This window comes from Pristis pectinata, chromosome 8 (genome assembly GCF_009764475.1).
Source record: "Pristis pectinata isolate sPriPec2 chromosome 8, sPriPec2.1.pri, whole genome shotgun sequence".
Taxonomy (NCBI): Eukaryota; Metazoa; Chordata; class Chondrichthyes; order Rhinopristiformes; family Pristidae; genus Pristis; species Pristis pectinata.
Genome location: NC_067412.1, coordinates 68729021 through 68742173, shown reverse-complemented (window position 1 = coordinate 68742173; position 13153 = coordinate 68729021). Strand labels below are relative to the sequence as shown.

At 41.3% G+C, this 13153-nt stretch overlaps 1 protein-coding gene across 5 annotated transcripts in view; it reads right to left on the bottom strand.

Annotated features, from left to right (window-relative positions):
* klf8 (Kruppel-like factor 8) overlaps positions 1-13153 on the bottom strand; it is a 145028-nt gene that overhangs the window by 22198 nt on the left and 109677 nt on the right. For all 5 annotated transcript variants that reach the window (XM_052021589.1, XM_052021592.1, XM_052021590.1 and 2 more), the window contains 2 exons: positions 3972-4110; positions 3527-3580 (listed from right to left, as the gene is read on the bottom strand). In XM_052021589.1, the coding sequence (XP_051877549.1) occupies positions 3527-3580; positions 3972-4110 (193 nt within the window). The remainder of the gene's footprint in view (positions 1-3526; positions 3581-3971; positions 4111-13153) is intronic.

The following is a 13153-nucleotide window of genomic DNA, read 5'->3' as shown; positions in this document are numbered from 1 at the left end:
CCCATCGCTGAAAAGTCAGAGAGTCTTCAGAGACACCACATCCTACCTGGACTTCTCTGATAAATAATCTATGTACAGGTTCAGTTTTTCACAGCTTTCATTAGCAAGATATGTGACCTTCTGTAGGAAAATCTTTGGCCATGATCTTGTACCAGAAATGCTCTCTCAACGGAGGTCAAGGTCATATTGATACTCTGTCAGCACAGGATCGTTCCAAGCAGATCCCTGCTGTGTCCCAATTTGCTGTTCTTTGTTACATCAGAGCAGTCACATAGACTATGCGTACATGAAACAATGATTTACTTTACTTTGATATCAGTGAGGAAAAGGTGTACCTCGGGCACCGGGATTTGCCAGCATTGTTGGCTTCCTGTAAGTGTAGGCAGTCATTGACTGCATGCACATGCCCATAAAGATGGTCTTTAATAACCCTAACCATTGTTAGAACAGGAAAGTTTTCCACTTCCTCAATGTGAAGGCCCTTTTGGATCATGAGACGAAATTTCTCAGGAACAAATTCCATCTTTCCAGGAAGTACACATCTTCTACATCCTCAAGGAGTTCAGATTACTGGACATTAAAGCAGCCAGCACTACCTGGAAGGATGGATCATGGGAATAAAGCCTATTCTCCACCTCCTTGGCTTTTTACATCAGTGCACTCTCCAACCAAGCAGTTGATTGCACGTACGATGAGAACCATGCAATTAGGTTCATGGTTGAGAATGCCTTTGGTTTCCTGAAGGCAAGATTCTCTTGCCTGCAGCAGTCTGTATACACCAAGCAGATGTGGAAACTTCATTGACATTTGTTGCATGTTTCACAACCTTGCCTGCTTAAGGAAGTACAACAAGGACACCTGGAACCCTAGGTAGAGCCTGTTGGGCTGAAGGAGTAGGAGAAACAGAAGGAAGAATGCTGCCTTGCTCGGCCATCCATGGCTCAATCTGTTGCGGTTGTGTGGCTGCCACAGGGAGTGTGTGCCTTTAAGGGCTAGCACACATCTCTGGTTGCAAAGCAAAGGGAGATGCATAAAGTCAGGTGACGATCCATTAGGATTCATGCAGAACCTCTTTTCATGCCGTATGTAAACCAACTAATTCTGCTTCAATTGCCAATTTCATTTTTTTTGTAGGGGAGGATGCCACTTGGGCATTGGTACTAAACACAGAAAGACTTCACTGCACCAATTCAGTTACTAGGCATTTATATTTATAAAATCATCAGTCTTTGCTGACCTGAAATAACACCACCAACAGGGGGCAGTGAGGTGTCCTACTGGGAAATTTGAGTACACTGTAGGACATGAGTAAATCAACTGCAGTGTACAGTTGGCAAACAGACTAACCTCCTTCTGAAGCAAATTGGCCAGCAAACTCCTTCCTGATGTTTTGCTGCTCGTAGCTAAAGCTGAATACAGATGGACGCTTGTGTAACCCGTTAATCCAGGAAGGCTTTGTCATTTGGGAGGGATTTGCTAACATTGCCTCTCCTCCTCTTCTAGGTGTGGGCAGTTTGTCAACTCTTGAACTGGTTTCAGTTTTGGAATGATGGCCTCTCTTACTTCAATTTACAAGGAAAAAGAAAATAGCACACAGACCATTTTCGTCCACATAAATTATCTGAAACAACTTTAAACTTTCACCTGAAATATGCAGACAGCACGTTTAATTAAAACAGGCGATGGCTTAGTAGACTTAAAAATTGTTTTCTAACACTAAAAATAGAAATGGAGGTCTATGAATGAGTGATCAAGAGGTAGCTCTGAACCATTATTGAACTCTCAAGGAACCCATTCATTCGTGCTTTCAGTTATATTTGGCTTAAAACTGCAGAGCCTTGTCTTTATGGTCTTTGACACAAGTGCGTGCATTATTCTCAGACATGGTGCAATGTGACACGGCTTTCTGAACAACTGTGCTGCTGTGTGACCTGGTTCAGCAAGTGGGTGTGGTGCACTGTGACTTCATAATGGGGGCCTGTTACTCTGTGGCAAGGCGTGGCAAGCCAGCACTGATCAACGGGACAAAGCAAGCAGCAGCACATGCAGACTCACTGCAGAAACTGAACAATAACTCTTCAGGAGTAAGCACTATGCCAGTGGGCTGATGCAGTCACTGGAGCCCCAAGATGGCTAAGTCATCTAGCTGTGATGTTTTACAGTTTACAATCCTCAATAGAAATGTGTGGAGATGAAATGAAATGCTGCCCTCTGCTACTTATATAGCACCTTCAAAGGCAGACTTTTAGTCAGCTCTCTAACTTAATGGGGGGGGGGGGGGGGGAGAGGGGGCTGTGGGAGAGGACAAACTCAACTCGACTGCCAAGCTGGATGGACTGGACAGAGGTTAGGAAGCATTTCTTCACACAAAGGGTAGTGGAAATCTGATAATTTAACCCTAACCCTATGGTGTCAGTGATATATTAGTGAAGCTGCCTTAATTTCACCACAATGGAACTAGTGCTACCGAGTATTCATGAATCAGTTCAACACCTAAGCACTGTTACCGCGAGAGGTATAAGTGACCAAAAAAAAACTCAAAGCTGTGAGTAATCCATAAAAAGATGTTCTAAACTTTATGCAGAAACACTTCATGCTCTTAAAATTAGGACAGAACTTTACCAAGCACAACTACTATCCAATGAAATCTTATTATTTTGGACTTTTGCTCCAGTTTTCTTCCCTTCTGTTCTAGAAGTACGGATTCCTTGCTCAGATGTGGTTCTATGCATGAAAGTTGATATCCAGCACTCTTCTACACGGTCACCACTGTTGGAGTCACAGGAATGTCACCTGATGGCCAATACATGATAGGCCAGCCACTCTCACCTCTGCACACCGGGACTTGCAGGGACAAGAACCTCAACTGCTTTATTCTTCCCTGAACCAGTGAAGCTGCAGATTACAAACAGCTGGTTCCTCCACTTGCCACAGTCAGGAATAATTTGAGACAAATTGATGAATGAAGTTGTATCCTTTCTGCTAGTAAATGGGATTCGTATAGATAAGTACAACGGTCAGCATGGACATGGTGGGCAAAAAGATCTGTTTCTGTGCTATATGAATCTATAAACTCTAAGACTCAATGCTATTTGATCTTCTCTTATTGTGCCCATAATTTCTCTGCTTGGTTGCCCTCTCAGGATATTTGTCCCCAGAAATCATTCCACTATTGCGACAATAAGTGGCAAGGAACTAGAGACCTGCTGGAAAAGCAGCATTAAAACCTGACCCAACCACAGCCAGTCTGAACCTGACCCAAGCCCAAGGACAGATTTGGGGCCTGTCAGGCTCAGATCAGGTAAACAGACTCTAAATAAAATACTAAGTCTTGGTGCACTGACTTATAATGAGTTTACCCAGCTCAACTGTTGGACCCAGCAACTCGACCCGTTTACCAATGGTCCACCACTATTGGTTACTTTTGCCAACTACCATGGGTTATTTCCATGTTTATTACAGAGACGCACAACAAAACAACCACCACTCTTGGCTGTTCTCTTCACAATCTGGCTTAAACACTCACCCATATGGATCATCCAGCAGCCGAGACGGATCAATAGGCCAAACTGAGTCCTCCCTACGGAAATGGAAGCAAGTAACACCACTCAGTCACATCAGTCATAGTTCTCAACTCACTGGGCACACATTATTGGGGATTTTCTTCAAGCAGTAAATTCTCAAACAAAATATTTACAAAAATTACTGTGATTTCCAAGTAGTTGTACCCATATAGAAGCTAGTTACGCTCAAAGGGTTTGATGCTCTTTTGGGCTCAAAACGAGGTGACCACTTTGTTTCTAGTAATTAAAACCTACCAACAGATCCAAAAACAATGCACTGCCCAGATGGTGGAAAATACAAGTTCGTGACAGACGAGATTATATGATAATACGTACAAATTAATTCAGGCAGCACAAAATACTCAGAAGGAGAGCCAAGACCATCAAAACAGCAGTGTCAATACTTACTCTCTCATTGCCCCTGACATGTTGAGAATGGCAGAGTTGCTCTCATGAACACCGTCGAAGGATATGTTAGGGGAGTCATCATCTTCCTCACTGTCAGTTTTGGTCTCCATTGGGGACATGGGACTCTGATCAATTCTCACTGCAGAAATAAAAATCAATTACTTTGAATAACTGGATAGAGATAAACCACTTATTTGCTTTACATTTTCAGAGACCCAGAATGATCAAGGGAAGATGGATTTCAGCTACAAAGTCCATGAAACAGAGATTAAAAAGAGATCTAATGGTGGTGTACAAAAATAAAACCATGGAGGTTTTATAGAGGGGAAGTAGAAAGGTGTTCCCATTAATGAATACTTCAAGTCCAGAACAGACTTATTTAAAGTGATGGGTGAAAAATACAGAAAGGAATGCAAGAAAAGCTTCCTTCCCCAAGCAGAGACTATGATGACCTGCTGTGGGGATGGTGCAAAGTCAATCAGGGACATCAAATGGGAATGGATAGGCATTTGATGGATAATAACTTGCAGGGGTAGTGAAAGAGGCAGAGTAGTGGCTAGATTATTCTATGACGAATCAGCATGGCTCCATTTTTCCCAGAACTATGAAGTTTTCCCATTTGTTCAGCATTCTTTTGCTTTCAAAATCTTCAAAAAGAAACTTTCCATCAACTGCACCCTACATCCTGAATTACTTTACCGTCATTCCTACCATTCCCAAAGCTGGTAGTGCCCTGTACTGTAGTAATGATGATCCTACACTTAATGAGCTTCTTGCCAAACTGTTTGGATTAAGGTAAGTGATGTATAATTTATTGTTCTGGGTAGGGAGGTATCTAAACATGCCTGTCCCTTTAAAGCCAAAAGATCTCATTACTATCAATTGAAAGATTATTTTTTTCAGTGGATATGTGGCTCCTCAAGGGAGCCCATTGAAAATTCACAATACAAGAGGCCATTTAGTCCATCATGTCTGTGTCAGTTGAAAATATTATTGAGCTTAATCCCACTTTCCAGCACTTGGCCTGTAGCCCTGCATTCACAGTTCTAGGTGAGAGGGCAAGCTGCAATTATGATATTTGGACTCTGCAACAGGATGTTGCATAAGTGGGCGAAAACTTGGCAAATGTGTTTAATGTAGGAAAGTGTGTCATCATGTACTTCCGTAAGAGGAATCAAAAGGTAGACTTATCTAACGAGAGAGAGAGGGTACAGTCGGATCTAGGTTTTACTATGTGTGAAACACAAAAAGTTAGCAGACAAGTGCAGTAAGTTGTTAGGAAGGCAAATGGCATATTAGTCTTCATTGCAAGGATTTTAGAGTTTAGAAATAGGGAATTATTGTTACAATTGTATGGGGTGCAGTGAGGGCACACCTGGAGTACTATGTATAGCTTTGGTCTCCTTGGAAGATATACTGGCACTGGAAGCAGATCAGGAGAGATTTACTATGCTGATACCTGGGATGAAAGGGCTGTCCTATCATAATTAGCTAAAAAAAATTAGATCTGTATACATTGGAGTTCAGAAAGATGATCAAATTGAAACACAAGATCCTTTGAGGTCACGATAGCGTAGATGTTAATTGGTAAATTGATTTATTGCTGTCACATGTACTAAGGTATAGTGAAAAACTTTGCTTTGCATGCCATCCAACAGATCATTTCATCATGTCTGGGCATTAAGGTAGTACAAGGGAAAACAATAACAGAATGCAGAATAAAGTGTTACAGTTGTCGAGATATTTCCTCAAGTGGAAGAATCATGATCAAAAGGGACATAGTTACAAGATTAGGGGCCAGTCATTTAAAACTAAGGTACATAGGAATTTCTTCTCACTGAGGGTGATGATTCCCCGGAATTCTCAATCCTGGAGCATTGTGGAGGCAAGAACACTGGAGCTATTTAATGAGGAGGTAGATGAATTTTTGAGAGATTGGGGAATTGAGAGCTATTCTGGGTGGCACAGAAGAGGACTTGAGGCCTTGGCAAATTAGCCATGATCATGTTAAATAGAACAGCAGGTTTGAAGGGCCAAGTGGCCTACTCCTGCTCCCATTGTGTTCTTGAACTACACATCCAAGTACTTTCTAAATGTGATGATAGTTTCTTCCTCTTCCAACCTGTCAGGTTGGCCTCATTGCTCTCTGGAAAAACTTCCAGATCTTTCCTCTAATCTTTTCTACCAATTACTTTAATCCTACGCCTGTGCTTTTTTTCTTTTCTATTTACTCTACCTAGGTCCTTCATAATTGAGGTGTATAAAATTGTCTCCCCCCCCCCCCCCCACCCAACCTTCTCTTTTCCGAAGAAAATAACCTGAGCTTAACCAATCGTGCTTTATAGCTAACATTTGAGAGTTGGAAACACCATCAAATCCCCTGAGCACCTTCTCCAGCGCAATTGCATCTTTCTTGTAACATGGCGATCAGAACTTTTATGCAGTACTCAGGCTGTGGTTAAACTAGCATTACGGATAGCTCAGCAATGATCTCTATGATCTTATATTCCAAGCTTCAGCTAAAACAGGAAAGAATCCTGTATGCATCTTAATCATGTTATTTACCTCCTGCTACCTTAAGGATCTGTGGATATACAATCAATGCCCCTTTATTCCTCCACACTTCTCAATATTCTCCAATTTACTGTGGATTCTCTGTTGAAGTCATGAGAATGAGGTGTGATGATTCAAGTCCAACATTTGCAGTTGATGAATAAACAATTGGCAGCAAATATTTACACACCTAGATTGTTGACAGAAATGCTTCAGAGTTGCATCAGGTACATAATAGTCTTAAACAGCTCTTCAGAAGACTTGCTTCAAGGTCTTCTGAAGAACTATTTTGTCTTCAAACAGGAAGACTTGTTAACTTCACCTTTCTTATTGGCATTTTTTTATTCACTGGTGAAAGATGCACAGGTATACCTACAAATACAAAAAATCATTTGTTGCTACTAATTTTTAATCTTTTGTTCAGATGGTTCGTGCTTCTAATATAATCCATCACATGGAAGCAAAAGTCACTGATCCAAAAGTGAAAAATAAAATTAATAAAGTCCTGGTGACCTCAAAACCAGGATGATCAGTGAACATTATTAATCCTGTAAACCAATTCTGATCTCCTATTCCTCATCTCAGAAGAACTTCTAAATTGCCATCCTCCACAAAACCATACAACCCAGGGAATTTCTACATGTCCAGCTGAATTAGCAGAATGGCAGTAAAGATGTTATCAATGGACAGGATCCTGCTATCATTAAGAGTCCAGAGGGTGTGGACAGAATACTATACTTACTTTTGTCCTTGTTTGGTCCCAAAACTTTTTGAGGTAAATGCATCACAGTGAGCTCCAAGACCAGGAACATTCTTCACTTTCCCAAGGTAATAAACTGCAGCCAAGGCAGAAACACACTTGTTGTTAGGCGGAGAGAGCCACAACTGGCCTTTGTGTTTCTGACCAGAACCCAAAGAAAACTTGAGAATTCTGATTTCCCAACAACACAACTATCATATGTATCGTGGGAACTTTTGAATCATCAGAGTAGCCATCTAACACACCTGTAATTCCAGATCCAAGAAGTGGAGATTGGGCCTCCATCATGGGCCTTGGATGATTGATGGTCTGGAAGTGAGGTTAGAAGATCAAAAGTTTTACTGTCAGGAATTGGGGGGGCGGGGGGGGTTCACTCAGTACTATAAGTGAGGCAAATGAAGGAGAGGGGAGCAAACCTCAAAGTCAAACTTGCAACTTGCCTTACAAGGCTGCCAAACCGGAGCTGCACTGTGAAAACCTGGTTGTCCTGGGAGTGGCTAACAATGGTTGTTCCTGAAACAACTTGGTCTAATTTCTACACAATACTCCCTATGCTCTCTAGAGTTTAGAAGAATGAGATGTAGAAAATTCTTAGAGAGCTTAACGGAGTAGATGTGGAGTTGTTTCCCCTGACTCCATTGTCTAGAAACACGGATCACAGTCTCAAAATGAAGGGCCAGTCATTAGGGTAGAGAAGACAAGAAACTTCTTCACACAGAGGGTGGCATATCTCTGGAATTCTCTACCCATGAGGGTGTGGAGGCCCAGTTGCTGACTGTATTCAAGATAGTGATTGATAGATTTTAGATATTAAAGGAATCAAGGGATATGGAGTTAGTGGAGGAAAAAGGCACCAAGGTAAAAGATCAGCCATGATCTTATTGAATTGTAGAGCAGGTGCAAAGGGCCGAACAGTCTACTCCCACTTCTATTTCTTATGTCTTTATCCCACACATGACCTGTTGTGCATCTTGATCACAGCTAACCATCTAAACTTCTGATGCCCCAAATTGACCTGGGAATGGTCACAACCACATCCAATTTCAGGTGAGGAGACAGTAAATCGATTTTCTAGGGTTAGATTTTCATCTTACGAACAAGACATTTATAAAAACATATTCACTTGTCAATTGTGCAATTGACTTTAAAGCTACATAATTATTCACACGTTATGGCCAATCAGCACCTGAGTGACATTAGTCAGGTTGCAAAATTAATGTACAGCACTGTCCAACTCAGACCACCATGCTGTCTCCACATCTGGGCTGCAAAGAACTGTGCACATCGAACTATTGGTTGTGGCAACAATACAGTATGCTGCCTCTAGCATCCTTGGTTTGTTGGTCAGGCATCATCATCGGCCCATTAACCAGTGTGTGGACATGGCTTCCATATCTTAGAAAAGTACAGCTTTGGTTTGTTCACTTCTAATACATCAACATCTCTGACAGCAACCCAATACCCACTCCCCAAGCTCATGCTGCTGATTGTGCTATCGGCAGCAGGATACTGATATAAATGCACTGCAATCAGGCAGCAAAGATCAAAGGGAATGAACACAGACCAGAGAGGAGGGAAAGATGCATCAATTGCAAAATTTAGTCTTTAGGCTAATGGTTGCCAAGATTAATCTGATCACATGCAAAATCTTCTGTACTTATCAATCCACACACAAGAAAGGCAGCACACAGAAGAGATAGTGATTATTAGAACTGCTACTGAAAATAACTTTACTGTGCAATTTAAGATATACACCATCTACAGAATCAGGATGAAATGGTTTTAGCTGTTCCTTTAATAATCACACAGGAAATAATGCTGAAAGGCGATGATGGTTGCTGTCCAATTGCACTGTCCTTGTAGAGACACAAGAGACTGCTGATGCTGGAACGTGGACAAAAAACAAACTGCTGGAGGAACTCAGTGGGTCAAGCAGCATCCGGATGTTGCTTGACCAGCTGAGTTCCTCCAGCAGTTTGTTCTTTGCACTGTCCTTGCATCTTCCTGCCAGGACATATCACATCATCGCAATTTTCAGACCAAGATTCAAAGTGACACATTGTGAATGAACTTAGCCAAACCTTTCTAAACCAATAAACATTTAATACTAGATCATCTCTGAAGCAATGCACCACGGTGCAGGAATAATGGTGGAGGAGAACATGCATTTACATAGTGCTTTTAAGTCAATGAAATAACTCAAGACACTTTATGAGGATGTTCATTACCAGACCTCGGCTAACATAAAAAACATTATTTGGTTAAATGATCAAACACTTGGAAAAAAAGAGGACAGTTTTATAGAGGACAGTTTTATGGAGCACATTGAAAGGAAGAGTTAGGCAGAGCAACTTAGGATGGGAATTCCAGAGCTTCGGATCTAGAGAGATGAAAGCATTGTTGCCTCAGACAGAGCAACTAAAACTGTGATGTCTCCAGAATTGGATGAGTGTTGTGACCTCGGAGAACTGTAGGGCTAGAGAAGACTGCAGAGCTGGGGAAAAGCAAGGCCATAGAAAGAGTGAAAAGCATCAGAATTTTAAAATAAAGGTGTTGCTGTACTGGGATTCAAAGCAATCAGCCAGTGGGGTAGTGATGTGTAAAAGGGTCTTGGAGTGAGATAGGTAAAAGAGTATTGAATGAACAGCAGTTTATGAAGGATGGAAAATGAGGAGCCAGGCACAAGCACATCTGGTGAAGGTTCTGCCATACTGCTGTTGGGAAGGGAGTTCAAGCATTTAAAGCAAGCAATAATGAAGGAAAGGTGAGATACTTCTTGATCAGGATGGTGGTAGAGGTGGAGGGTTAGCGACGTGCTGCAGAGTAGCATACGTTAGTAACAGCAGCTTGTTTTGCAAATGGGACACACTGCAGTCACAGTGAGCTGGTGAATAGGGTGCCACTGCGTTGTCCAAGAGAGTGTTGATCCTCTTCAGAGTTGTTGGAGCTGCACTCCTCCAGACAAGTGCAGAGTATTCTATCATTCTCCTGACTTGTACTTTGTTGATGGTAGAAAGAATTTGTGGTGTCAGGAGAGGAATACCTCACTGCTGGATACCCAAACTCTGAGTTGCTTTTGTAGCCATAGTATCTATGCAGCTGATCCAGTCGACTTTCTGGTCAATCGTGACATCCAGGAGGTTGACAGGGCAGTGAACTCACCAATGGCAATGCCAATGAACACTTTGAGGTAAGTGGTTAGACACCCTCAAGTTGAAGATGGTCATTGTCTGACACTTTTGTTACTTGCCACTTATCAGTCCTTGCCTGAATATTGTTAAGGTCTTGCTACATACAGGTGAGGACTATTTCATTTTTCCAAGGAGATATGTAATCATCAGCCAACATCCTCCATCTGACCTTATGACAGAAGGTAAATCAACAATGAGACAGCTGAAGATGATTTGGCCTTGGACACCATCATGAGAAAATCCCACCTGGGATTGGTTTGATTGACCTCCAACAACAACAACCATCTTCATTCATGCAAGGTACCACTCCAACCATTGTAGTGTTTTCTATACACAAAAAGGTCCCACAAATAGCAACAAATAATACTCAAGGATAGGAAAAAAAGTGAGGGTAGAATCAGAACAGTTCTCCTGTGAAGAGCATCATGGTTTATTACATGAGCAGTCAGTTGGCAGTAGTTTAACATTCCACACAAAAAATAGCTTCGACGAGAGTCAATGCCAGTTGTTAATGAGGCAACTGACTGAATAGCTGGTACCAAAACCCTACCCCAGCTTTCTACACAGCTCTGACTTTAGGAAGTATAACAAAGGGTCACATCATAATACATCCATCGCTGTTCCAACAATTGCAGGATGTTTCCAAAGAATGAGTACGTGTTGTAATGAAGGCAGGACAGCTTCCAGAGGAACTAAAGAACACTGTGCCCATGAGGCAGCCTCCTTGCACAGAAGGCTCTCATGGCAAAAATTTGTGTGAAAGGTAAATGCAATGGCCTGAGTGCCTTCTATAAACACCAGCAATGGAGTGGAATACCCCTTCCAGGGGTGAGTGTAAGTCACATTTATCAGAAATGCAAGGTTCTCTACTTTGCTGGTTGAGCATCTTTAGCCTCCTGAAATGCAGCAGTGAGAAAAAAAAGTGTCATATGTGACAGATAACAGTCATCAAGGATCCTGAGGCAAGACTTCTGACAGTGGAGATGTCCCTGGCTTTGACTTTGAGACCAGGGCAAGCATTTGCATGTGTTTGATTTTCAGAGGTTACAGATGTTAAGTGAGTACAACCTGGAAGGAGGGCACCCTTGTCTAGTCATTCCTCCTGTTAAGAAGTGTTAATTGGAGGGTGCCTGCCTGTGGAGCCTGGGAGTGGAAGGTTTTAAGTACCATCACTTTTGTCAAAAGGTTTTCTCCCATCTTGTGCTCATTTCTGATTTGATGAACATAGAGCCATTTCTGTTTTTGCAAGACTTCTGGCAATAATGACCACTGATTCTTGAAGAAGAAACCTGCTGAAACCACCCCAGGTGACCGGGATCCCACTTTGGCTCAGTTTATTTGAGGGCTGTTTTGCTGCTTCTGGTTTGTCTATAATCTAATGCCTGAGGTTTGGCCATTGACGTTCACTCTTAAAAGGGAGCCTAACAACTGTTTTCAAATAGGGTCAATGAGTTTTCCAGTTGTTTTAAGAGCATTTCAAAATGGAAAGAGAGCGATTGTTAATGCTTTTTTAACAGCAGATAATAGACTCAGGCCAATTCCTAGGCTTCTTAGTACAACCCACAGCCCTCTAACTCAGAGGCATGAGAGCTCCATTGAGCCAAAATTATCACATTTTCTTGTTAGCATTTAGAAATAGGAGTTTTTAAGGCCAATAGTACACTAATTTCAGTAAACAGACCTTCAGTAGTACTCCAATATATTGTACCGATTGGCGGTTTCTACCCAAAATGTAAATATGAAATTTTAAAAAACAAACTTAAGCATTATAGTAACTGACTAACCATAATTATAACATGTTCTCTGGCACTCTGTAGCTGTAACCATTGCCACTATAATGAAAAATATGCCCGTAATTAAGCACATTGTACCGTGTAAGTAGGGATAGATCCCAGTAATTAAAATTCAAAACACCTCAAAATAGAAATTAAGGTACATTATTATAAGAAGTCTGCAAAAGACTTTGCAAAGTTGCTACAATCACTATAATTACAATGCAAACACCTAAAAGAGATAGGTACAGCCTCTGATTAAAAACAATATACTGACAATGCAGTTGGACTTGCAAAAGACATGGAAATCTTGTTTTCCCGTCTGCAGGGCATTAACAAAATTTTTCCATCATACTCTAATCAGGTCATTGCAGGAAGTATTTAGATTATTTCACTTTATAGCTACTAGTCCATTAGCTTTATTCTTCTGGAGTTGACATATTTACACGAAGACAGTTATTTGCCTGTAAATTGACAGGCAAAGCTCAAAGGTAGTTAGCTATTTTGGTCTCAATGTATCTAAACTCTCCTTTCCAAATGACTTGGCTCCTATACTTACAAGGCTAGAACACTCTGGATTACATAATTTCACTGAGCTGCTCTACCTTCTTGTGGTCTAGGATCAAGCCACCTGCTCTAACCGGAGCCGAAACTGGGGAAGGGAAAAGAAAGCAAAGATCACAGAATGAAAAACATGTAAATCTTGAATCTGCCTTATAAAAACACTACTCCTGATCCCCTTATGCAGTTTATACATAAATACATATAAATATTTTGGTTCTAGTGGCACCCAAAATTGGAATAAGCATTTAAACATTTGGCTTGGCGAACACACAATTTTGGAGAGCCAATGAACTTATTTAAATAATTAGACTAGAAAATAGAAAACATTAGACCTCCACAACT